The following is a 26,397-nucleotide window of genomic DNA, read 5'->3' on the forward strand; positions in this document are numbered from 1 at the left end:
TTTGTGATCTTTGCAGGGACAGGTGAAAGAGAGGAGAATTTCACGTTTGGAAGCTCTCGGGTGATAACTTTGCTTGCATGGGGCAGGTTATAATTTGATACATCTAGGACAGATAAAAGATAAAAGTACAGTGGTACCTCGGGTTAAGTACTTAATTCATTCCGGAGGTCCGTTCTTAACCTGAAACTGTTCTTAACCTGAAGCACCACTTTAGCTAATGGGGCCTCCTGCTGCTGCCACGCCGCCGGAGGACGATTTCTGTTCTCATCCTGAAGCAAAGTTCTTAACCTGAAGCACTATTTCTGGGTTAGCAGAGTCTGTAATCTGAAGCGTATGTAACCAAGGTACCACTGTACAGTGGCATAATAATAATAATAATAATAATAATAATAATAATAATAATAATTTTATTATTTATACCCCACCCATCTGGCTGGGTTTCTCCAGCCACTCTGAGCGGCTTCCAACAAAGCATTAAAATACAGTGGTCTGTATTTTCAGTTTCAGGAGTCAAACGGACTCCCAGAACGGATTAAGTTCGACAACCAAGGTACCTCTGTACTCAAGCAGTGCATAAACTGTGGAACTCCGCTCTCCCAGTAGGCACTCATGGCTATCAGCTGGGATGGCTTTGAAAGAGGATTAGACAAATTCATGGAGGAGGAGGAGGAGGAGAGGGCTATCAGTGGCTACTAGCCAGGATGGCTATGTTCTACCTCCACATCTGGAGGCAGCAATGATTCTGAACACCAGTTGCTGGTAACCGCAGAATGAGAGAGGGTTCTCATGCTCAGGTTCTGCTCCCTGGTTGGTTCTTACGAGAACAGGATGCTGGACTAGATGGGTCTAATCTAGTAGACTTTTGCATCTACAGTCAGACCTCATGTTACGTTTGCTTCAGGTTGAACGTCTTCAGGTTTCCCGCAGCAACCCAAAAGTACCGGAAAGGGTTACTTCCGGGTTTTTCTCGCGCATGTGCACACGCGCAAAATGACGTCACGCCATGCGCAGAAGCGGCGAATCACGACCCACGCAGACGCAGGTTGCGTTCTGCTCATGTTGTGAACAGGCCTCCGGAACGGATCCCATTCGCAACCAGAGGTACCACTGTATTCATATGATAAACATGGCTGTACACATTGGCCTTTCCAACCATTTTTTGAAATGGATTTTTTTTAAATGAGCCTTTTCAGGATTGATTTTGTCTCTTCCTCACTCCCTTTGTTTTATTTATTGAGTGTGCCCATGCAGAGCCACAAAATCTTTTATTTTCTTCCTTTCCTTGCAGCTTAGCTTGTTCTATCCTGGAAGACTAGACGCTAATCCATTTTTTTCCTGGATGCAGAGCTCCCAGTGGCTGTTCAATATCTGAGGCTTTCAATGAGCTTCCAGCTTTCTATTAGGAAGGGAAATGAATAGCCCGCAAATTTGTTTCCATGGAGCATGGCAGGCTTGAGCTGTGGTGGATGCAGCTCTACATCTGCTCAGATCGGATGTTTTTTCCGTTGCTGAAAACCTCACTTCAGGGCCTCTCCTGTGCACACATCCTCCCAAGTTGTTCAAGGCAGCATATGGGGGGGGGGTTGCAGTTTTTTATTTGCGCGGCAACCCTGTTCGGGTAAGTAGAATATTTGGAGCCAGCTGCACTGCCAAGCAACCCTAGGCAGTGGCCTTGGGGTGGTCCTTTTGCAGCAGGCGTCTCTCCTTCTGTGAAGGCAGCTAGAGGGTTGAATAATAGAATCTTAGCGTTGGAAGGGACCCAAGGGTCATCTAGTCCAACCCCTCAAAGCTCCTCTTCCTTCGTGCATGTCACGTTTTCATTTGCATGCCACTTTCCCATGGAAGGTGCATTCTCAAAGTGGCTCACAACATGCAGAATAAATGAAAACCACATTTCACGGTAATGCAAACAGAACACAGTTTAAGCAAAACAGTCGCACTAATGTAAATAGGGCAAACACCTCATGTTAGTAAACACTGAAACAATGCCTAACAATAAAATAGGGAACATTCAAATAGAAAAAAACAACAGCCCCACCTTCCCTCAGGTAGGGGATGGGGCAAGGCGGGTGGAATAGCTTGTCCCTAATGGTTCCAGCAGTCTCCCCCCTGCATGTGCTTCTGCAGCTGAGGAAGGACGGCGATGGGTGGATCCGTAGGGGATTGGCTAATGATGACAAGGTACTTTGGTTTTTAACCTTCAGGGCTAAAGCAGAATTGCCCGATCTTTATCCAGAAGGCAGGGAGTGCTTGAGACGGATGACAGTTTAGCAGAGAGTCAGTCAGCACTGAGAGAGCCTCAGGAGGGGCTTTGCAGAAAAGCACAGCGCTCAAAAGTTGAGAGTGAATTGCCTCAGCAAACAGGAGATATATTTGATCAGAGTGTCGTCGCAGTCCAGTGTGGGTTGTCCTCTCTTGGCATGTGGTTTTGTGCAAGAGGATTTAGTAGCCACTGAATGAGTGAGCAGTTGCCACCTGGGGAAGACGGAAAGCAAGCTGCAGGCGCTTGCTAAGGCGTGCCAGCTGGCTGGAGCAACTGTGGAAATAAGGATATAAAGGGAGACTTTTTAAGAGCTTGAAAAGACACAGAGGCCCCAGTGGAATGGCTGGGGGCGTGGGGGGCAAGTTTTCACAGGCGCTTCGTATTCTGTTACAAGCATAATACGAAACCTCCTTATGAACACAGTGGGACGAGCAAAGGGAAGCTTTGCTAAAATACTCACTAACAAGTCTTTGCCTTGAGATCCTCTTCTAATTGATCGCTGTGAGAGTTTTATATATCTAATTAACTTGTTTTACAGGCTGTGTGGAGGTGTTGAGTGGCAATTACTTAGGACTGTTTACCCTGCGCCAAGACATTCAATCCTGGGCCCATAAATTATGGCAATTAAGAAAATGTGCATAAACGCACTTAATTTGCTTAATCTATTCTCATTGCCAGAGTTTGGGTTTCTGCATCCAACAGAAGCCGGAACCTGATGCTTTGGAAGAATAATTACGGGTCCCTGTAGCTTACCCCAGGCTTCCAGGAATCGGATGTTTAGGAACACATGTTTTAGGAACTCTTGCAAGATCGTATCGCTGTGTTCCACACGTTATTTCCGTGCCTAAATGATAATTGGAGCAATCCGCCAGAAATGTCAGCACCCATGCTTGCCATTGAGCTAGAGGAGCTTGTGGAGAATTAACCCACCGCAGGGAAGAGTTGATTTTCAGAGAGCCACATACATGCGAGTGGCTGGCTTCTGAGAGCAGGATCCGTGTCACAGCATCTCTCTAGAGTAGGGATGGGCAATCCTTTTCCTGTTTGGGGGCAGAGCCAGAGGCGAAAGTGTCCTGGATTAGGTAACCTGGAATAAAGGCTTTGCTGCTTCTGTTTTCATTGTGTCTGCCTTAGATTAGATTTCCCACTTTTGTGCAGATCTGCTCAGAAGTAAGCCCTTCTAGGTTTGATGGTCGTTACTCTCAAATGGAGGTGTTTTTTTAAAAAAAAATATTCAGTGTACCAATCAATCTGCTCTTCTGGAAAGCAAGTGAAAGTAATCTCTATACAGTGGTACCTCGGGTTAAGTACTTAATTCATTCCGGAGGTCCGTTCTTAACCTGAAACTGCTCTTAACCTGAAGCACCACTTTAGCTAATGGGGCCTCCTGCTGCTGCCGCGCCGCCGGAGCACGATTTCTATTCTCATCCTGAAGCAAAGTTCTTAATCCGAGGTACTATTTCTGGGTTAGCGGAGTCTGTATCCTGAAGTGTATGTAACCTGAAGCGTATGTAACCCGAGGTACCACTGTACATATATATGCATATGTAGCACAGGCCTGCCAGTGTATTCTCAGACCGGTGGTGGGCAGAGGAGCATTGATTCCTGGGACGGGATGACTCGTAATGCTGATCTGATTTGAAGGTTTGATTACCCATGGCCAGCAGGGATTGAGCTGCGATCGCCTTGTTCAATGTGATGATGCTTTGTGAAAGTGCTCTGAAAAACAAAACAAGAGACTTCCATTAGCCCTCTGATGGGTTATCAATAACTGTTCCTGCTGCCACACGGTCAGCTTTGTGTTAAGTGTTAATTATTCTGCCTTACAGATGGAGCTGAAGAAGAGAAAATGGAGACAGAGACAGATGGACCACAGGCAGAAAAAGTTAAGGTCTGACTGCTTCAAATACCATTTTTTTAAATCGTGCAGTGCTTCAAGCATTTCTTGAGTATGAATTATTACTATTAATAATAATACAGAAGCCTCTGAATGAAAATAAAGTCCCACTTTCACAAGCTCAGAAAGTTTGTTTTCACCTATTTTAAGAAAACATCTTGTTTTCTACCTAAATTAAAATGATGTATTTATTAATTTATGTCTTGCTTAATGCAAAAATCGGCTTCTATTTTTATTTGTTTCATAAAGTTTATACATCAGTTCATTTTTTAAAAAAAAACCTCTAAATGGTTAAAAACCAATTGCACAAGCATTAAAATATAAACATATGTAATAAAACAATCCCTTTAAAACATATTGCTAACTTAAAGCAGGAGACTTGAGTAGGAAGATTTGAAGAAACCATGCAAAAGCAGTCAATGAAATCCACCAGTTTGGACTTCCAGTACGGGATTTGTTTCATTGGATGTTGTTTTTCCCACTATGCTCTTTTGTTGTTAGAAGGGAATATTTGGAGTCAGTTTTAGGTCCAGTATGCTGTGGGTTAAACCACAGAGCCTAGGGCTTGCTGATCAGAAGGTCAATGGTTTGAATCCATGCAACAGGGTGAGCTCCCGTTGCTCAGTCCCTGCTCCTGCCAACCTAGCAGTTTGAAAGCACATCAAAGTGCAAGTAGATAAATAGGTACCGCTCCAGCGGGAAGGTAAACGGCGTTTCCGTGCGCTGCTCTGGTTCGCCAGAAGCGGCTTAGTCATGCTGGCCATGGGAGCTGTACGCTGGCTCCCTTGGCCAATAAAGCGAGATGAGCGCTGCAACCCCAGAGTCAGCCACAACTGGACCTAATGGTCAGGGGTCCCTTTACCTTTTAACACATAGAGAAACTGAAGCCAAGAGTATTCACTGAAGACTCTAAGCTGGCTTTTCTAGTTTGGAGCTTTGGAATCGGTCAAGAGTATTTCTAAATAAGGAAACAATTGCCTTCTCCTACTTTTTTTTTTGTATGACATCCCTTGCTATTTCTATTTTTAAAGTGAACACTTGGTGTTCCTAATGCACCGATGTTCTTCAGGAAAGCTATCCTTATTTTCATGGCCTGCTGTGTCTGTACTTCTGCAGTTATTTGTTTCCTGCTTAGTAACTATGGTTGTCAAGAGGAATATTCCACCCCCCCAATAGAAACCTTAAAATTTCGTTTCCCTGAGCTGTTTAATTACAGTACGCCTCCCCCACTTTTCATATCCTCTAGATTGAAAACAAGGGGGACCATGAACTTGCAGATGGAAACAAGGCACAGGAAGGAGACGAGGAGAAAAACGCAGAAAAGGATCAGGATGGCGACGTCTCCCAGGACTCCAAGCCAGGTAGGAAGCTGCGGCTTCACTCTCCCCGCTGTGCAGAGGCTTTAAAGTGCTTTCCCTGTAGTTCCAGGCATGTCTCATAAATTAAGCTGTAACGAAGGCATTATTCCCCATAGCATGAGTTGCCAACATGGCACCCACAAGGGCTTTCCCTTTGCTCCCTACCCGCCGCCAGTGAAATTAAGGCTTGAAAAGGCTTTCTGTTATAGCCAGTAAAAAGTGGAGGCTTAACTCTCCCCTCCAGGGCTGCAACAAACAAATCCTGAAAACAGCCTATTTCTGAATTTAAGTTAGGCTTGGAAAAGAATTACTATTGCAGTTTGGAAGCTCCTTCCAATTCAGGGGTGATTTCTTTTTTTTTTTTTTTTTTTTTAATAATAATTTTTTATTGCTTATTTTCCAAAGTCAAAATCCATCATCAATTTACACAGCAAAAGCAGTTTTACAAAAAGAAAGAAAAAGTTAGAAAAAAGAAAATTCACTTTTCCACATCTTTTTTCATATTCAACTGGACTTCCCCAAATCTTCCATCCCTGCATTCTTTACATAAAAGAGTATTATACAGCAAATTAATACTTTGTTTCGTATGTTTTTGTACTTTCATCTATTTATATATTCTAAATTAAAACTTTTCACCGTTATGACTTAGTTTCAATCATTTTCAATTCTCAATACTGAAACATGTTTTCCTCAAAACTTAGCAAATTCTCAACTTTCATATAGCTTATAATGTTTTTGTAGATAGTCCTTGAATTTTTTCCAGTCCTCTTCTACTGCCTCTTCTCCCAGGTCTCGGATTCTGCCCGTCATTTCGGCTAATTCCATGTAGTCCATCAGTTGCGTGTGCCACTCTTCCAGTGTGGGTAGCTCCTGTGCCTTCCAATATTTAGCTATAAGGATTCTTGCTGCTGTAGTTGCATATAAAAAGAAAGTTCTATCTTTCTTTAACACTCTCTGGCCCACAATGCCCAGGAGGAAGGCTTCTGGTTTCTTATTAAAGGTATACCTAAATACCTTTTTCAACTCGTTATAAATCATTTCCCAAAAGGCCTTCACTCTCGGACATGTCCACCAGAGGTGAAAGAATGTTCCTTCAGCCTCTTTACATTTCCAACATTTATTGTCTGACAAATGGTATATCTTTGCAAGTTTGACTGGGGTCATGTACCACCTGTATATCATTTTCATAATATTTTCTTTTAAGGCACTACATGCCGTAAATTTCATACCGGTGGTCCATAACCTTTCCCAGTCTTCAAACATAATGTTGTATCCAATGTCTTGTGCCCATTTAATCATGGCTGATTTAACCATCTCATCTTGAGTATTCCATTTAAGCAACAAGTTATACATTCTTGAAAGCACTTTCGTCTTAGGTTCAAGTAATTCCAACTCTAATTCTAATTTTTCCACCTGGAAGCCGATTTTTTTGTCTTTTTTAAATATCTCTAAAATTTGGGCATAATGCAACCAGTCTCGCACCTTTCCTTTCAATTTTTCAAAACTCTGCAACCTCCAAGTGTCACCTTCTCTTTCTATTATTTCACAATATTTTGCCCATCCACCCCCCATATTAAGTATTTTTGTGGCCTTAGCCTCCATCGGTGATAACCACCTCGGAGTTTTATTTTCCATTAAGTCCTTGTATTTAGTCCAGACAATAAACAAAGATTTTCTGACAATATGGTTTTTAAACATCTTGTGAGACTTCACCTTGTCGTACCACAAATATGCATGCCATCCAAAAGCATTGTTAAACCCTTCCAGATCTAGGACATCAGTGTTTTCTAGCAAAAACCAATCTTTCATCCAGCAGAAGGATGCAGCTTCATAATACAACCTTAAGTCCGGCAGGGCAAATCCCCCTCTTTCCTTTGCATCTGTTAATATTTTAAATTTTATTCTGGGCTTTTTGCCCTGCCAGACAAACTTCATAATGTCCCTCTGCCACTTTCCAAAACACTCCACTCTGTCCACGATCTGTAGGGCCTGAAACAGAAACAGCATTCTTGGCAATACATTCATCTTAACAGCAGCAATTCTTCCCAACAAGGAAAGTTTCAATCTTGACCAAATTTCTAGGTCCTTTTTGATTTCGGTCCAACATTTTACATAATTGTCTTTAAATAGGTTCAAATTTTTCCCGGTCAAGTTAACCCCCAGGTATTTCACTTTTTTAACCACATTTAATTCTGTTTCCTTTTGAAACCCATCTATTTCTGAAGGTGTCAAATTTTTTACCAAGACCTTAGTTTTTTGTTTGTTTAACCTAAATCCCGCCACCCGACCAAACTCAGAAATTAGTTCTAAAGCTCTTTTTGTGCTAGATTCTGGCTCCTGTAATGTCAAAACCAAATCGTCTGCAAAAGCCTTCAGTTTATATTGTTTTCCTCCGACCTGTATTCCTTCCACCTGCTGATCCTTCCTGATCAAGTTAAGCAGCACCTCCAGGACAGAAATAAATAACAAGGGTGATAAGGGGCACCCCTGTCGTGTTCCTTTTTCAATTTTAAACTCCCAATTCAGGGGTGATTTCTAGGGCAGAAGAGGGGGGAATTGCAGCTGGAGGGGAAAGGGTTACACCTTCCGTCCTCAGCGCATGTGGACACACACACACATACACACACACACACCCTTTTGCAGCCAGTAGAAAGCTTCTTCAAGTCTAATTATTGCAGAGGTGATACAACTGGGGAGGCAACAGTTAGCACCCCCGTGACCACTGCCTCTGAAATTAGCTTGGGAAGAAATCTCTTGGCTTTAATAGAAGCCTTTTTTCAAGACTAATCATTGTGTGTGTATATTAGCAAGGGGGGTACCATCCTGGAGTTTAGAGCTGGGAAGGGAAGGCTGTCTCTAGCTGCCTCAGCTGCCCTCCCCAGGAAAATACCCCAATTAGTTTAGAAGAAAAGCAACAAAAAAATTTCCCAGCCTAGTAGCTGCCAGGGGAGAGAAGTAATAAACATCGACAACCCCTACCCCACCGTAACATGTCTGCTTTGGATAGAATGGAGTAGTCCATATTCAGGCTGTATCTCTCACAAGCCTGGCTCAGGCGCTAAATCTTGATTTGAAATCCTTTCATGCTTCAGTCAGGAATTCTTTTCATCTTGGTTGTACACTTCGGGTAACCAATGCTGAGCTGAAGCAGCCCTGCCTAATAGGAATTGGGTGTGTTATTTCCTCTTGCTAAGCCATTGGTTCAGCCTTAATCGGAAAGAATAGGTGGGCAGGCTGTGACCACTTTTTAAGTATCTTGCTGTCTTCTCTGCCTTTCGGTTGACAGAAACTTGATAATTTAGATCATGAAAACATTTATGTCCTTTAGAACAATTGTCTGCTTTTTTGAAATTTAAATAGTTGGGTCGGGGGATAGGCTTTTAATAATTTCTCTTACCTTTAGGGTTGATTTGCATAGTTGGGGGTGTGGAGAAGGTGAGCTAGAGGAACCCCTTGCCCAAAGCAGCATCATTAGCCAGGTAACAAGAGACAGGTGACAGTCAAATGATTATTTCGCAAGTCATGGCTGGGCCAGTATATCTAGTGAGCTGGTTCTGGGTGCTGTTAGGAAGCTGTCTCACTGCAGCGGTCCCTTGACTTTAAACTTGAAAGCCAATATTTCTCTTTCTCAAATGGAAGGGGAGATTCTGAGTGGGTGCACTGAGCACACCACATCCTTCTTGGGGTGGGCCAAGCCAGAGGTGTCTATTTTCTTGGCTGTTCTAAGGAGGGCACCCAAGATGACAACTTATCCCAACATGTGGTGTATTTCCAAAAGTGAACCTGAAAGTACTTCATGGTCTTATTTTATGCTAGAAGTTTGAGCGCTGCACAAATAATCAGGAGCGAGATGGTAGCATCAGCTGCGCTAAAGGGATGTGCAAGGCTAACTAGGGAGTGTTTTCGTTTAGATGAGAAGGAAGCAGACGAGAACAAGGAGAACCTTGATGTGTGCAAAGACAAGGAGGGCGACGCTGGGAAGAAGAGAGTGGAGCACGAAATCTCCGAAGGGAACGTGGCAACGGCTGCAGCTGCTGCCCTCGCCTCGGCTGCCACCAAAGCCAAGGTTTGTCGGGCACAGATTTCTACTGCATCTGGTTTCCGGTGCTGCTCAGGGAACGCTTTTAAAATGACCCCATTGTTTGCAAAGGCACCAATGGAGCTTGTTTCTGCTTCTCATGCCTTTTTAAAATGCACTTTCTGTGCTCCTCGGCTTCAGCTGTATGAATGTTATCATTAAATGAAATTTGTTTCCCCGTGAATGGGTTTGAGGCTGCCATTGTGGGCTTACTAAAAGGCACAGTGAGAGAGCCTATCCAGAAAGTTTGTCAGCTTCTTTTTCAGCTTTTGATGGGCTATTTCTTTAGCTGCTGAGAAGATTCAAGAACTCAGCCAGGCATTCCTTTCCTCATAAGCCCATTACCAATTCCTTGGGAGGTTAGCACATTCGAAAACAGAACTTAGAAAGTGTGGCTGAAGGAAGCCCTTGTGTGAAACTTACAGAACCGGAGGAGGAATTTCCTCATTTTTCTGGCCTTCGGCACTTGGCGCAAAATAGATGTTTTTCTCCTGCTCTGTTCTCAGTTTTCCGGTTTCCAGGCTAGTGCACAGAGACCCTCTTTAGCAAGGCTCTCCCCCGTGATTCCCCCTGCCAGCTTCTTTGTTCTGCTTCCTTAAAAAGAAGGGTTGTGCCTTATTTGCCTATCACTTCCATCTTGAACAGTGATATCTTCACAGAATGGTAGTGTGACGCGTCTCTTGTTAAAGAAAGAAACGGAAAGAGATATACCCAACTGATGGAGAAATCAATGGCGAAATAGCATGTTCAAGAAATTTGGGGCCGTCATACGTCTTAGTGGAGGGGTCCTTCTCATTCAAGCACAGATACTCCCACAGCCCGACTTGTACCACCTCCGAGTGTTTGAGACTTACAGCCTAAGCAGAGGGCTCTTGTATAACATATGTTGCCGCAAGAGTCCTGTCCATCACAAACTGATGGGTGTCATTAAGGCAAGCAATACAAATCCGAATAAGGATGAATATTCTGCAAACAGGAAGGGTGGCTCTTCTGCCTTCGCGAAGCCAAGCCTCCTTTTCTTTAAGGTGTGAGTAGAGAAAAGGTGTCTGGCTAATTTGGGGAGGGCCTATAGCTCAGTGGTAGAAGATCTGATTTGCATGCAGAATGTCCAAGGTTCAGTCCTTGGCGTTTTTAAGTGAGGCTTAGAGAGTTGCTACCAATCAGTGCGGTCAGTTTGAATTCCATAGAGACATAGGCATCCTGCGCTCATAAAAGAGGGAGTCGTTACTGACAGTTTGGTGCTTTCCAAAGCTGAATCGTGGGGCAACTGTGTTCTGCTTTTCTCTTCCAAGTGGAGAGGATGTTGGTGTGCTCAGGTCCTCCTGGTCGGCTTCTTACAGGTACCAGCCACTGTGTGGGCAGGATGCTAAACTAGATTGCCCATTGGCCTGATCCAGTAGGCTCTTAGTGGATGAACCAATCGCCCTCCTGGTTTGCATGAAAAATCTGGGAATTGTAGCTACCTGTTAGCCAGCCCTGCTTTGTGTCTTGGGTATGACTTAGTCCCATGTATCAAAATGTACTCTTAGTAGTGCCAGTTCAGCATGACAGCTGTTCCAGAGGTTCCCACGATCATAACTTCAGTGTCAAAGCCCATCTTGAACAGTCTTTCAAGATGTGTTAAAGAAACATTGGAGTAAATGAAGTTATTACATTAGTGGAAATTTTAAGATACTACTTTGTTATAAGGTTTGTTGTAATGGGTTAAACCACAGAGCCTAGGACTTGCCGATCAGAAGGTCGGCTGTTCAAATCCCTGTGACGTGGTGAACTCCCGTTGCTCAGTCCCTGCTCCTGCCAACCTAGCAGTTCGAAAGCACGTCAAAGTGCAAGTAGATAAATAGGTACTGCTCCAGCGGGAAGGTAAACGGCGTTTCTGTGCGCTGCTCTGGTTCGCCAGAAGCAGCTTAAGTCATGCTGGCCACATGACCTGGAAGCTGTACGCCGGCTCCCTCTGCCAATAAAGCGAGATGAGCGCTGCAACCCAAGAGTCGGCCATGACTGGACCTTATGGTCAGGGGTCCCTTTACCTTTAATGAGCTCCTACATAAAGTAGTTGTACAGTTTCAATTTCAGTAGTCTACGGGTTAGTACTCCATGCAAGCAGCAGAGGAGGATATATCAGGGGCTACTTTGGCCCTCTGCTAAATCTTGGCATTAAGCAGATTCCCAAGCAAATACTGTAGATAGCATAAAAATAAGCTACCATTGAACCTACAAACCTCATTTATTGCCTCATGCAGTCTCAGCACCAGCTAGTTCACATTTTCAAAGGACTTTGACGCCGTATGTTTGATAAGACCCGTGAAATCTTAGAAGAAAATGAACTGTTACCAGGTTAGAAGTCAGAAAATGTTTTGTCCAAATGAAAAAGCTGGGGTGGGGGGCTTTGCTATTGTTTCTCCTGCACGTAGGTAAGGTGTGTGTGTTTGTGTTTTTCCTCCCAGCATCTAGCTGCTGTTGAGGAAAGGAAGATCAAGTCCTTGGTCGCCCTCCTGGTGGAAACACAGATGAAGAAACTGGAGATCAAACTCCGTCATTTTGAGGAGCTGGAAACAATCATGGACAGAGAGAAAGAGGCGGTAAGACTGGTTGGGGAGGGGCATGTTTATTTTTTATATGGTGCCCCCTGAAAGCTCAGCGGCGTTGGTACTTTGGGGGCTGTGTCAGTTTAAGCTTTTCATCAGCATTTAAATGTTGCATCTCTCCTGTGCATTGATGATGCCTCCTTGCTTTTGGATAACACACATCTGTACAGATCTACTCTTCATATGGTTTTGAAAGTTTCATTGCATATGCATTTACAGTGGTGCCCCGCAAGACGAATGCCTCGCAAGACGAAAAACTCGCTAGACGAAAGGGTTTTGCGTTTTTTGAGTCGTTCCGCAAGACGAATTTCCCTATGGGCTTGCTTCGCAAGACGAAACGTCTTGCGAGTTCTTGCGAGTTTGTTTCCTTTTTCTTAAAGCCGCTAAGCCGTTAATAGCCGCTAAGCCGTTAATAGCTGCTAAGCCGCTAAACCACTAATAGCCGCTAAGCCGCTAATAGCCGTGCTTCGCAAGACGAAAAAACCGCAAGACGAAGAGACTCGCGGAACGGATTAATTTCGTCTTGCGAGGCACCACTGTATGGGCTGATTACTTATCTCAGTTCTGCAACTCTGTGGACTTGGTTTTTTCCTGTCCGATGCAAGAAAAATTGGAGAACGGTTTGGGACACTGAGTATCTGAGGATAGTTCCTTCAAAATGGAGTGTGCTAATCTGACAGGTTCTGAACACCCAGAATTCAGTTGGTTTGCCTCTTGTCACTGTCCCTTGGATCATTTGGATCAAAAGTAGCTTCGTGTGTGTGTGTGTGTTGGGATATATCATTAGCAGTTCCTTCCACCACCCCTCACAGGACCCTCAAATGCCAGCCTAATTAAATTCCCTTTAGAAGTTGCAGGAGCGGTGTCTAGGATCAGACCTTGGTGAGACTGCAAAAGGGTGTAACTTGGGGCAACTGCTAGGTTGATGCTAATGGATGGAATCCAGCGTGGTGTAGTGGTTAAGAGCGGTAGTCTCGTAATCTGGGGAACCGGGTTCGCGTCTCCGCTCCTCCACATGCAGCGGCTGGGTGACCTTGGGCCAGTCACACTTCTTTGAAGTCTCTCAGCCCCACTCACCTCACAGAGTGTTTGTTGTGGGGGAGGAAGGGAAAGGAGAATGTTAGCCGCTTTGAGACTCCTGAAGGGGAGTGAAAGGCAGGATATCAAATCCAAACTCTTCTTCTTGGGCACCTCCATGGGCTCTTCTTACATCCGACAGCTGTCTTGGACAGCACCTCTGCATTGCAATAAAAGTTAGAGAGGAAGCCTATAACTAGTTAAATTGAAACATCGTGCAATAAAGCACCGTCCACCTAGGAGCTTAGCCCAGGCTTCAAAATCCAGGTCAATTGCAGTGTTTTGATTTGCTTCAAGAAGAAGCAAAAAGATGGACTTCTCTTGCCCTCTGTATGGGCAGAGCAGACCCACAGAGCAGGGGGTTGGACTAGATGACCCTTGGTGTACCTTCGAACTCTGCGATTCTGTGGCATTCTCTTCAGCTCGGTTTCTGTGACGGCATTTGTGAACCTGGTGCCCTTTAGATGTTGGACTATGGCTCCCATCAACCCCAAATGACTGTGCTGGGTAACCTCTGTCCATTCTGTGTAGGGCTTGTTCTCTTTCTCTTTCTCATCACACAACACTTGCATCTTGTTTCTTCCTGATCCAGGGGTCTGGAGCCCAAGTGAAGTGGGGCCTTGGGTTTCATGCAAGGGAAGGAATAGGCAGGGAGGAGCTTGTGTCCTCTTAGGGACACCCCCCTCCGTGTTGAGAGAATGTTGGCATTAATAGGTCCGCCAGGTAATTCTGCTTGACTGCTTGCCTGGATGAGGACAGCTTGTTCCCCTGGTTTGGCACTGAATGGGGAGGTTAAGAACTTAAGAAGAGCCCAGCATCCTGTTCTCACAGTGACTAACTAGGTGCCTGTGGGAAACCTGCAAGCGGGCTTGAAGCATGGTAATCATTCTGGACCAAAAACCAGCAACTGTCTGCCCCACCCCCTCTCAGGGCATCCTGAGCTTCTCTCCCGCTTGTCATCTTGTCCTGGACTGGGAAAATTAGCAGTGAATGCGGCAGCTGTCTGTCAGAGAGCAGGGAGAATTATTTTCCACGATTGGAACGCTTAAAGGATATGTCTTGTCCAGATTCTGATGCGTAATAACTTCTAGGTCCTTCTGCCCTCTTCTTCAGCTTTTCCCCTCCTTTAGGGCCACACTCAACTACCTAGCAGGTGTGGTGGTTGTGGTTTTTAACAGCTTAGATAGCCAGCATGAGGGGGACCCAAGCCAGGTTAGGATGGTGGGCTGTGGGGGAGTCTTTAACACATTCCCCCTGATGCCATGATGCTGATCAGAATTTGTCTATACTGACTGGCAGTGGCTCTCCCGGATTCCTGGCAGCACATCAGCCTTACCTGGAGATGTGGGGGTTTTGCATGCAAAAACAGGTTCTCTGCCACTGCATTTTCCTGCTGGCATTTATCACCTGACGTACCAGATTGCCAAGACAGGCTGCATCTTTCTGGCTCAGCCCCGTGTGAGGAGGTGTGTTGTATCTTCCACTCCCCAACACCAAAAAATAAAAATCTGTATCTTCAGCTCTTCTGCTGAGCATCTCTGCCTTGCTCCTCCCCACCAGCTCACAGACCCCGCTGCTGATTGGCAGATAAGGTAAGAGCTGTTGCTAAGGGGGAGATTCTCCCTGGGTTCCCATTTCTTTAAGGAAAATCCTCTGTTGCATCAGCCATTCTCACTCCATCTTCAGGCATCTGATATTCTGTCTCTTTCCAAGCAGACTTTCTCATTTGTAAATTTCCTTCCACAAAGCTCCCAGCGATTAAAAAAAAAATGCAGCTTTTAGTCTTTTCCTGTGGGTCAGTTGCCCAAAACCTCTCGTAGCACAATAAAGGCTGTTTCCTTGTTGTTTCGAAGTGGGGAGCAGAGGAGGGGAGTCAACAGGTTTGTGCATAATATGATCTAATTTGTAAAGCGAAGCCGTTTTAGGGCTGTCAGCCCAAATTGTATTCTGAGTCAAGAGCACTTGTTAATCCAGAAATTGTGACAGAATGTATTACGATGTACAGTTGACAGTGACATGTGGGGGGTGGCGTTCTTCTTTCCTGATTCCTGGAGCAGCATTTTCACTTGTGTGCCTGGTGCCAAGATAAAAAATTTCCACTTGCAAGATACCATTTTAAACAATGAAGTTACAACTTGGGTAAAGCCACCCAGCGAATATGAACCGAGATCGAATTCCAGTGCACGATGCGCAGCAGAATCCCCCTGGCTGTTATCTGAGAGGCTGCACCACAGACTGAACCTGCCCTGCCTCCCTCCCACCATTTGGAGATGCAGAGTGTGTGAGCAGAATTCAGGACCTCGTGCAGAATTTTACAACCTCAGATCCTGCTCTATTTCCTATTTTCATTAAGTTTCAGAAAAGCCCGGTTTGTATCTCTCTTCCCACATGACCCTCTCTTTTTCTGGACCCCTGCCTCCTTCCTTTCATTGGTCATACCTTCCCAAAGTAATAATACTCAATATTTTTGGGGGGGGGAAACAGCAGTTGTATAAACCAAACAGATGCAGGCGTTTGTGCTTTCCGTTTGGCATTTGCATGCGAATATCTAGTTGCCACATCTGGGTATCTATGGCTTGGCATGTAGCATTTGTGGCTTCTGCTGCAGCCTTGGGTTAGGCAGCCTGAATCTTCTCCTATAAAGCCCGCTTCAAGGCAACCTTTCCCAATTACAGATCCTGAAAGCCTTGCTCACTGTCAGCCCTCCCTGGCCCAATTGGATTGCTCCCTTTGATTACTGTCACTACTGTGAGCAGAATCTCTGCTCCTGCCCAGCTTTTGCCGTCATGCACTGAGTGCCGTGCAGAGCTTGATCTCGGTGTGATTTTTGTCTCGTTGTTTTCTACGTGACCTCGAAAACTGGAAACCAAAGGCTAGTGTGCTGAGATGAATTTGCAGTTAAAATGTCAATATGAGGAGGGTCCTGTCTTGGTGCTATCTTTCCAAGAAGGTCGACAAGTCAGTTCTTGACTAAACAGTTGGTGGTGGGCAACCTCCAGTCTGCGGGGCTATGTGGACCCACCAGACCTCCCCTTTTGACCCATGGGGCTGTCATGGCCAAGCAAGCTCTACCTGCCTACACCTGTCACCATCGATGGCAAAGCCAGGACTTGGACAGGAAGGACTTTGCAGGCACTGCAGATCAGCTGGTTGTTTGTGCCTGCAAAGCTCTTTGCGCATTGCCTGGGCGGTGCTGTGCGCGCTACTTTGCCCCGGAAGCTTAGTTTCAAACTGCAGGCAAAGGCAGGTCACCCACAGACATTTGCACCAGGTAATTTACTTGTAGGTGGCCCCTGACTTGTGGGGATGTGGGCAAGTTTCCTGTCTCTGACCGAGAGGCGTTCAGGGCTTTGTGGCTGAAAGGCTGCTCTGCCTCTGTTCTGCCTTTATTCTATGTGCTGTGTTCTGTGTCGCCTCTCAGACTGTAGCAAACCAACTTCTTCTTAGCCTCCTTCTTCCTGCTGGCCACCAGTCACTTCATCCGTGCTTCTCCTTTCCAAGCGTCTCCTATTGTCTCCTCCATTCACCTCCTGCGGCATAAAATTTATTTTCTTGCCTGCTGCTTTTTTATCCCACCTTTCCCTCCAAGGAGCTCCAGGTGGCGGACATTCATCCCCACCACAACCCCATGAGGTAGGTTAGGCTAAGAGGCAGTGACTGGCCCAAGCTTCATGGCTGAGTGGGGAATTGAAACCCTGACACTCTACTCCCAACACTCTTATCCGCTGTGAAACACTGGCTTGCTAAAATTCTCTCTCTTAAAATTCTGTTCAAGAGCTTAACTCACACGTTTCGTACAGCACCTTGAATACGCTGCCCACTAAACGCATGCATGCATCTGTGGCAATTGCAGTTTCTTCCTCCCCGCACCCCTCGCCCGCCACAGAGATTGCACATGGCAAAACTGCTTGGAGAATGTAGCTTTCATCTGCACTGGTAGAGGTATTGCCCAACTGTACCCTTTTGGGGTTGTCGTCTCCCCTTATGAACCCACATGGCTGCCTTTGCTTTTTGTATGACCCTTAAAGAGCTGTTGCCTGTTGCTAGCTAGCTGTTTGCCCCACTAGGGAAGAATAAGGTGGCCAATTTTGGCAACGCTGTCGCTCCAAAGAGCCGCGGTTGGAAGGAGAGGCGTGTGTGTGTGTGTGTGTTTCCATCGCAGAGAGCTGCCACAACAAGGCTGCTTTATTAAGCCTTCCTCTCAGAGCAGTTTCAGCTGTGAAATTGCCCCCCAGCTATTGAATCGTGTGTTTTTTCTACCCACACACCATTATTATCACTGGTGAATCCTTGGAAATATGTGTCTTGTTTATCCAAGGAGAAAGGAAGGCATATTAGCACAAATAAAATGCATCGTAGTTGTTGCTTGCTGCAGAGGCCACCCCACCACCCCAAGTACTGGAGTGCAGCTGTGAGCGCTCTCCCTGAAGGATGGTGCCCTGCGTGGTTGAGATGGGTTTTAAGCACATGGTGCAGTGAGAACATGGGAGTGCAGGGGAAATGCGTCAGGCAGGTTATCCTGTTCTAATCCTCAATATGGATTGAAATCCAGGACGCTTCTTACTTTGGGGCTGGCACCTGCCTGCCGGACACAGCACAATGGGCCCCCGCTTCTCACAAATGAATACCTGGGGGCAGCATTACTGTGTCTTTATACACAATGTTCTGACTGCCCTGTTTCAAAAAGACTGTTTCAGAGCGGGACAGAGGGCAGAAAGGGGCAAGCAAAACGGCCAAGGGTTTGGAGAACATCTTATCTATCAAGGCTAATGTGTTGAGGGCTTTTTAGTCCGGGGGGGGGGGGGGGAGGAGATCGCCAATGGGGAATGTTATAAAACTTGTGAGAGGTATGGAAGAAGCAAATAGTCCCCCCTCCTTTCTATAATACTTGCACTTGGACACATCCAATGAAATTGGCAGCAGATTCAGGATGGAATAAGTAGCGTTTTATAGTGTTTAAATATTTAATATGAAATGTTTTAATTCATAAAGCATTTATAGATTACCTTTCATATTAAAAAGCTCTTGTTGACACCTGTCTGTCTCAAGAGATAACTTAGTACGCCTCCAGCGCTGAAGTCAAGCTGCTGGAGAATAACAGCACCCGCTGTGGGTGCGGAGACTGGTAACTCATAACTGCTGCCTCCCACATTGGGTTTTTGCTGCCTTAGCAGCACCAAAGCGACTTCTCCGGGGCGCAAGCCTGGGCGGTGTGTCTGGAGGTCCTGGGCTGCCCAGGCAACAAGACCCACCCACCCCAGCCCCACGGATGCAGTCCAAAAGAAAGCAGAGCAAGGCGTTTGGCAATGCTGTTTACAGCATAAAATGAGTTGGATAGCTCAGTTGGTTAGTGTGGTGATGACTACACCAAGGTTGCAAGTTCAGTCCCCATAAGGGATAGCTGCATATTTCTGCATTTCAGGGCGTTGGACTAGATTATCCTCAGGATCCCTTCGAACTCTAAAATTCTATCTGGTAAAGCTTTTGCGACACAATAAAAAATGAAAATTGAAGTTCCAATGGCACAATTTACAGAATATACCCCCTCAGGGTGAGGTGATGGCTTTAAAAGGGCATTAGTCCAGAAATGGGGATGGTGGCGCTCAAGATCTAGTTGAGCCACCGCGGTGTCATTTTCCACAATGGATGTGTTGGTTTAGTTCAGGAGGTGGTGGCCTGGAAAGGCTTGGGTGCTGCTGCTTTAACCGAAGACAGTGGTACCTTGGGTTAGGTTAAGTATTTAATTCGTTCCAGAGGTCCGTTCTTAACCTGAAACTGTTCTTCACCTGAAGCACCACTTTAGCTAATGGGGCCTCCTGCTGCCGCCGCGCCACCGGAGCACGATTTCTGTTCTCATCCTGAAGGAAGGTTCTTAAGCTGAAGCACTATTTCTGGGTTAGTGGAGTCTGTAACCTGAAGCATATGTAACCTGAAGCGTATGTAACCCGAGGTACCACTGTATCAAGGAATGCTGTACTGTACAGACTTGTATGCGGAAGGAAAAGCACAAGGGTTTTTTTATAGCTTGGCTTTCAGTCAATACACAGCTGTGAATCTCTCCCTTTCCCCCATCAGCTGGAGCAGCAGAGGCAACAGCTGCTGACGGAGCGCCAGAACTTCCACATGGAGCAGCTGAAGTACGCGGAGCTCCGCGCCCGCCAGCAAATGGAGCAGCAGCAGCAGCACAGCCAGAACGTCCAGCAGTCCCACCAGCATTCCAGCGGCCCTGGCATGAACCCTCTGGGGACACCCAGCCACCCGGGCTTGTTGTCTCACCAGCAGCCTCCTCCGTATCCCATGATGCACCACCAGATGCCCCCTCCTCATCCACCGCAGCCAGGTAAGGGCTGGGAAACACACACACCCCTTTGTGCTTTTGGTGGAAGTTTGGAAACGGGTCTGAGGCTGGACTGTGGAGATGTGCCGGGTTCAGCAGGTAAGTATGCTTATTACGACTGCAGCGTTTCTGCAGACTCCTCCCCCCAGAAATTCATAGCTTTGTGGCAAAAAATGGGCACAAAGAAATAGCTGAGAGGGAGCAATGTGCCTGCACGCTTGGGACACATCCATGTGTAGAAGTGTAAGGTAAAGGGACCCCTGACCATAAGGTCCAGTCGTGACCAACTCTGGGGTTGCGGCGCTCATCTCGCTTTACTGGCCGAGGGAGCCAGCGTACAGCTTCTGGGTCATGTGGCCAGTATGACTAAGCCGCTTCTAGCGAATCAAAGCAGCGCATGGAAACGCTGTTTACCTTCCCGCCGGAGTGGTACCTATTTATCTACTTGCACTTTGATGTGCTTTCAAACTGCTAGGTTGGCAGGAGCAGGGACCGAGCAACGGGAGCTCACCCTGTCACGGGGATTTGAACTGCTGACCTTCTGATTGGCAAGTCCTAGGCTCTGTGGTTTAACCCACAGCGAAGTGTAGGGGTTTGCTTTTAGTTTGAAAGCTAGGTGTTCCCAAGTAGCCAAGTAATGGGCCCAGAATACATTGTTTGCTCTGCAAGGGGCACACACCACTCCGAGCCCTGGGATTTGGAGCGTTGGGAAATATCAGGCCACTTTACGATATACAGGTCCTGCAATTCTGAATCTTAAGTACCTCTCATGCCGTTTCCCCACACTTTGTTATCGAAAAAGGGTTATTCCGATCTGGATAACTGTGAGAGAGCACCTTTCCTCATAGCTGGCGTTCCACGCTACCGTTTTGTGTAATTTCATCATGACCGCTTTTCATCTCCTCATTTTATATCTTCCATTTCCTGGCCTTTTGTAAGAGCCCCACTTGATCACGCTTCTCCACACCTGTCAATCCATCAGCACTCTGGAGGCCGATGAATGAAAGAGGGCAAGCCTTCCATCAGATTACAGTGCCCTGGAAGGGGGGGGCAGTGCCATTCTAAACAGGGGCTGCTTGTTCTGTCTGCTTAGCTGCCCCACACTAGACATGGCGTGATACACATGTGCTAGCACCAGTGCCTCACGACGCCCTGTGGAAAGTACTCTAGGGAGACTTCTTCAAATCCAAGCCCTATCTTAAAATACGGAACCCAAGGCATCACCTCATGATGAACCTTTTCCCATAACCTCTCAGGAGAGGATTAAACAGCACATAACCTCCTGAAAGTAACTTAAGACTAGCCGCTCTAATGTGCCAATTGTGTGTGCGCCAACAACTGCTCTGAGAAGCCAAAAGCATCTAAAGGAGTGTAGTTCATGCTGCCTTCGGTTTCTGGAGCGCAGTCTCTCTCTCTCTCTCTCTCTCTCTCTCTCTCTCTCCCTCTCCCTCTCCCTCTCCCTCTCCCTCTCCCTCTCTCTCCCTCTCCCACCACTACTGTTGCCTTGATAAAATACTTAGTGGATCAATGTTACTGATAGTTAGCATGTTCATCTAAATCAGGGTTTCCCAAAATTCAGTCTCCAGGACTACAAGTTCTGTCATCCCTTGTTAGCAAGACCCATGGTCAGGGATGATGGGAATTGTAGTTCAAAAACAGCTGGAGATCTAAGTTTGGGAAACCCTGGTCTAAATTATTGTTTGCGGGCTTGGTCTATACCCTTGGGATCTCTTCCAGCTCTACAGTTCTGCGTAACGGATGCCTGGGCTTCTTTGCCCTGAACGTAGGCATGCTCTTCTGGGAAGAAGTTGCGAACCTCAAGATCCTAAAGTAGTTTGTTCTCCGGGAAGAAACACGAACAGATCCATGAGTAGGGAAGGCAGGGGTACATTTTACAGTAGTTTGAAGTATAGGATCAGGAGAAGGGTGGTGCAGTGAAGTAGTTAAAATGGGGAAAGGAAGCAGCAAAGAACACCATGGCAAGGCTGTTCCGATGGGGCGACAACAGATGGGGAGGTGCAAGCAGAAGAGGCAACTTGTCAGGTACACGATTCTTTCTGGGTAAACTGTTACGTGTTGTTAGAAATCCAGACCTGTCCGTTCTCATCAGTGGTGCTGTGCTTGTAGGCCTGCGGTGCCAGAAAACATGAGCAATTGAAGCCGGATGGATTTATTTTGCTCAACCTCTTTTGCTCCAGTACCCCAGAAGTCTGTGCCTCTTATCAAATGCGAGTCCTCTAGCAAAACTAATTAAAACCTGAAATGAAGGCATGGTTGGGAAAATGACCTGTTAACAGCCTCCTTCCCCTGAATGACTGGCACAGACTTCATGGTAGTCTGTGGTTGTCCAAATGAGTGGCAGGGATGAGCATCTTCCTCACAGCAATGTCAAAGGAATGAGCAACAAAGGTTGCCCCATTGTGTGGGGGCTTCAGCGCTCTTTGCTGTATAGGAGGGAGGCAGGAAACCTCCCTCCGTGGGCAAGCCTGCAGTGACCTCCAGTTTAACCTGGAGCCCCCTAGTTTAAAGTACAACTCGTGTCATCCTTGACCCTTCCCCATGCAGGCTGGAGCTGATGGGAATTGTAGTCCAAAATAACTGGAGGACAAAAAATTAGGGCAGCTGATTTTAATTCCAGCCCCGTACAAAATGCTTGCGCAATGGATGAGAGTTCAGAGAAAGCACAAGCGTTCTCAACTTCACAAACCGTCACAATCTTCCCCATGAAGATTGATAATGTCGCAAGGACCCTATTAGATCTGGGGTGGATAACCTATTTTATTATATTATAGTATGTTTTTATCATATTCTGCTTTTATTATTTTATGTTATGTTCAAGGGCCACATTCACTCTTGGCCAGTCCTCTGCGGGCTGCCAATCAATAGAGGGTTTGGTCAGAAAACCCACCCCCACACGGTCACAGTCAGGCTCTTTCTGGTGGTACACATCAGTTGCACATGCCAGCACTGTGTCTCCTTCATTTATTATTATATTCACTGCCACTGCCAAAATCAGCAAACCCTTGGGAGATCAGAAAAGTGTGTGTGTGTGTGTGTGTGTCAGATCATACTTCTGAACAGGCAGTTAAGTCACCCTGTGTTAGACATTATTTGAAGCTGTCAAAGGCAGGCAGCACCACAGTCCTTTGTTTTCCTTTTGTAAACTTGTTGTTGTTGTTTATTATCTGGTTCTACCTCCCACTGCCCAGTTGTACAACTCCGGCATGTACAACTGCATATATGTGACCAGCCAGCAGAGATTTCTGCCCTAGCCTCAAACATGTTAGACCACGATATCTGAGTAGAATCTCACCACCTCTGCTGCCCTAGAGGCACTGTGACTAGCCAATGTTGGAAACCAAATACCCAAGGCTAGGCAGGTGCCCAGCTCCAGCAGGGCTGCTCCAGGACTCACACTTTTGTTTATTTTTAGTCCTTGCTGCCCACGCTTCACCCAAGGATCCCAGGGTGGTTTACATAAATATACGGGGGGGGGGGGGGGGACACACAGAATCTAAAACCAACCGCTGTATTATCCACACACACTCAACGCAAGACGGCGGCAGCATCTCAACCCTCCCTTCCAAAACCCCGACCAGCAGCAAAAGCCACACAGTGTTGCTGCAGGACACACAGCAGAGAGGGGAGCATCCAGTGCTATTGAAAAACGGCAAGTGTCTCTTGAGGGACTGCCACTCAGTGACCAAATGCAGTGTCACAATAAACCATGTGTTACAAGCACAAGTTTTGAATCTGTCTGCTAAACTGTGGTTCTCTCTTTTTTTTTTTAATGAAATTTTTTACTTCATTTTATAACACAACTAAAAAACACAAACAGAAAAACAATACAAACAAATTCTTGTCTTATCCTTATTTTTTCTAAACATTGTTAGGTGGACTTCCCCAAGTCCCCCCTATCTGACTTTCATTTTACCTCATCTTCAGCAGTTTACATATATCATAATTTCTAACCATTTTTTTTTATCACGCTTACTTTTACCATAAAAAATCTTCACATTTTATCACTTAAAAATAATACTATTCTAGAATACACTATCTTCTACATCTAATCCTACAGCCTAAAACCACTTCCAAAGCTATTCTAAGTTTTAAATATTAACTAAACTGTGGTTCTCTGCATGACACGTGGTTGGCCTCCAGTACAACCATGGATTAAGGAGACCACCTTATACACCCTTGAATTGTACTGGTCGTCCTCTCACGCTCCTCCCGGAAGAAGCATTATGGGAGGGGAGAGTGGATCTTGTGCTTGGGTTCTGCTTGCACGTTTCCCAGAGGCATCTGGTTGGCCACTGTGAGAACAGAATGCTAGACTAGGTGGGCCCTTGACCTGATCCAGCAGGTGGTTCTTACATCAGTAAAGGCAATGACCATTTTACGTGCATTCAGGATGTGCATGACTGCACGCGTGTGCATCGCCATGAACCCGGAAGTGACTAGGAAAAGGGCGAAAACAGCCCCAAAAGAGCTCAGAAAAGGTGAAAACTGCGCGGAAACGACACCTAGCAATCCCACGAGCCTTTGCAGGTGCAATGCCAGGAGCCCTCGCACTGGCAATCGAGGCCTGTGGAGAGTTTGAGGGAGGAGGTTTGGAGGGTCTTTGCAGGCTTTTTCAGTGGTGTTATGCTTGTTGCCGGTGTGCTCTGTTCCTTCCGCACTCTGATCAGCTGGTCCTCAGACTCCCACCTTGCTCTCCTGTTGTGTCTCCACCTGCAGTTCCCTTGACCTCCAGCTCACCAGGTGTGCGCTCCGTGCCCCAGTTAGTCTGTGCAGGGTGAGCTTGTGTGTCACCTGTTCATCTGCAAAGGGAAAGCTACTGCTTGCTCTTGCTTGCTTGCTTGCCTGCCTGCCTGCCTGCCTGCCTGCCTGTTGGATTTCTGCAAGAGTGATCCTGGCAGCATGGAGGGATAGGCAGGCTTGTGAAGCCTCTGCAACCATCCCCAAATGACTTCTCTGTGAAAGGAAGAGAAGGAGGAGGCCCCAAGGCAGAAAGCACACACAGAGGCCACCAACCAGCTTGACCTCCTTCCTTGGCTCCGTCACAGTGGCCTGGGAAAGGTTGCGCGCCTCTTACCCCCACCCTCGGCAGCCATTCCCTGGCAGGCTTGCTTTTGCCTCCTGGTGACTAATCCGGCAGAGCATGAAGGGAAGTGTGGGGCTCAAAGTCTCTTGCTGAAGTGACAGGCAGGTCTAGAGAAAAGATAAGGGGCCCATAAAATGCTTACTGGCCAAGAAGAAAGTGGGGGGGGGGGATAGCTATGGTTTACAGTCCAGAGCATTTTGTTTAAAATGTTTCTACATCGTCCTTCGTCTCGCCGGATGAAGAACAGGCATGGGGTGGGGGGAATCCTTTGTATGAATCAGAAATTGAGAGGTAGCAAAAGCCGTAAGGCAGGTGGAGGCAACACAGCTGCTTGCAGCACCTTAACTTAGCGCTGAAAAGTAGCGCCCACAAATTGAGACCTCCAGGGCTGGCTGAGCTGCTTCTCCCGTGCCCTTGTGACTTTTCTTACGGTTCATGTAATCCATTTCAAATCCAGACCTCGTTATTCTGTTGGGTAGCTTCAAAGCTTGTTCCCAGGAGAGAAACTAGTCTACGTTCCGTTGGACTTAAGCTGAAACATCCTTTGCGAAGAGTCTTGAGATGCTCCAGCCTGAATATTCAGTGCCACCACTTGAGGCTGCCCAGTGCCCAGGGTGATTTCCACGAGCTCGGCCCTAGCAGTCTCTTCATAGCCCCACTGGATTTGAAACCTGGCTAGGCAAAAAGACTGCCTGTGCTGGAACTGGCAGTAAAGGGAGTCAGGCAGGGGTTGTTGCCTCCTGCGGATGCCAGAGAATGATTTAACTACATTGAGCTGTGCAGGCCTTTTATGCCTGCAGAAAACACTTGAGTGAGTTTCATTGCTTGGTGCCTCCTGACAGAGATATTTTATTTAGGAGCCATAAATATTTGAAGGTAGCCAGTTCAGTCCTGGCGTGCCACTTAGTTTGCTTTATGTCTGGGCAGTGTTGGCCTTGGAAAAACTACGTTGCCCGCTGCTTGATGTGTTCGGAAGAAGCTCCCTGGACACTTGCTTGGTGTCCAAATTGGTCTTAACCCAGAAAATAACCCTCTTGGTGCATTAGGCTGGTGTTGGGGGGGGGGGGGGCTGCCGTTTCTCCGACCGGCGTAGAGTGAATTATAACACTGGAGAGAAGTGATGGAAATGTTCACGGCAGGCGGAGTGGGGAGCTGGAGAGTTGATGCTAAATTAGCTACTGTGCTTAATTATTCAGTGCCTGGCTTTGCGATTCTTTGGGTCTCCTGGGGAAAACATTCGGCAGGAAGGGCAGATTCCAGCGCTTGCCTGGTGGTATTAAGACTCGCAGTCCAGCTTTATGGAACCCATTCATAATTTTTCGGGTGTGTGCGTAAGCACGCTTAATGGCACTGCGTTGCCCCACAGAAGGGACTCTGGTTTCCATGCTCTCCCTGCTAGACAAATACCTGCACACTGTAGAGAGCTTCTCTTGCATTCAGCTGGTTTAATAACAAATGCATTTATTGCATTTATATCCCACCTTCTAAGAAGCTGAAGGTGGTGTGCATACTTCTTCTCCCCCATTTTATCCTCACAAGAGCCCTGTGAGGTGCGTTAGGCCGAGAGACGGTGACTGGCCCCAGGTCACACCCAGTGAGCTGCTTGGCTGAGTGAGCAGGGATTTGAATCCTGGTGCTCTAACCATTAAACCACACTGGCACTCTTATTTTTCTTAAGTGGCAGTAAGGCAACAC

At 46.5% G+C, this 26,397-nt stretch overlaps 1 protein-coding gene across 1 annotated transcript in view; it reads left to right on the forward strand.

Moving 5' to 3' along the window:
* SMARCC1 (SWI/SNF related BAF chromatin remodeling complex subunit C1) overlaps window positions 1-26,397 on the forward strand; it is a 100,506-nt gene that overhangs the window by 61,526 nt on the left and 12,583 nt on the right. Inside the window, exons 22-26 of the mRNA XM_080974003.1 lie at window positions 4,093-4,154; window positions 5,407-5,521; window positions 9,430-9,584; window positions 12,044-12,178; window positions 19,337-19,601. Of these exons, the coding sequence (XP_080830129.1) occupies window positions 4,093-4,154; window positions 5,407-5,521; window positions 9,430-9,584; window positions 12,044-12,178; window positions 19,337-19,601 (732 nt within the window). The remainder of the gene's footprint in view (window positions 1-4,092; window positions 4,155-5,406; window positions 5,522-9,429; window positions 9,585-12,043; window positions 12,179-19,336; window positions 19,602-26,397) is intronic.

The sequence above is a fragment of the Podarcis pityusensis genome (genome assembly GCF_964106645.2).
Source record: "Podarcis pityusensis genome assembly, chromosome: 12".
In the NCBI taxonomy this organism is placed as follows: Eukaryota; Metazoa; Chordata; class Lepidosauria; order Squamata; family Lacertidae; genus Podarcis; species Podarcis pityusensis.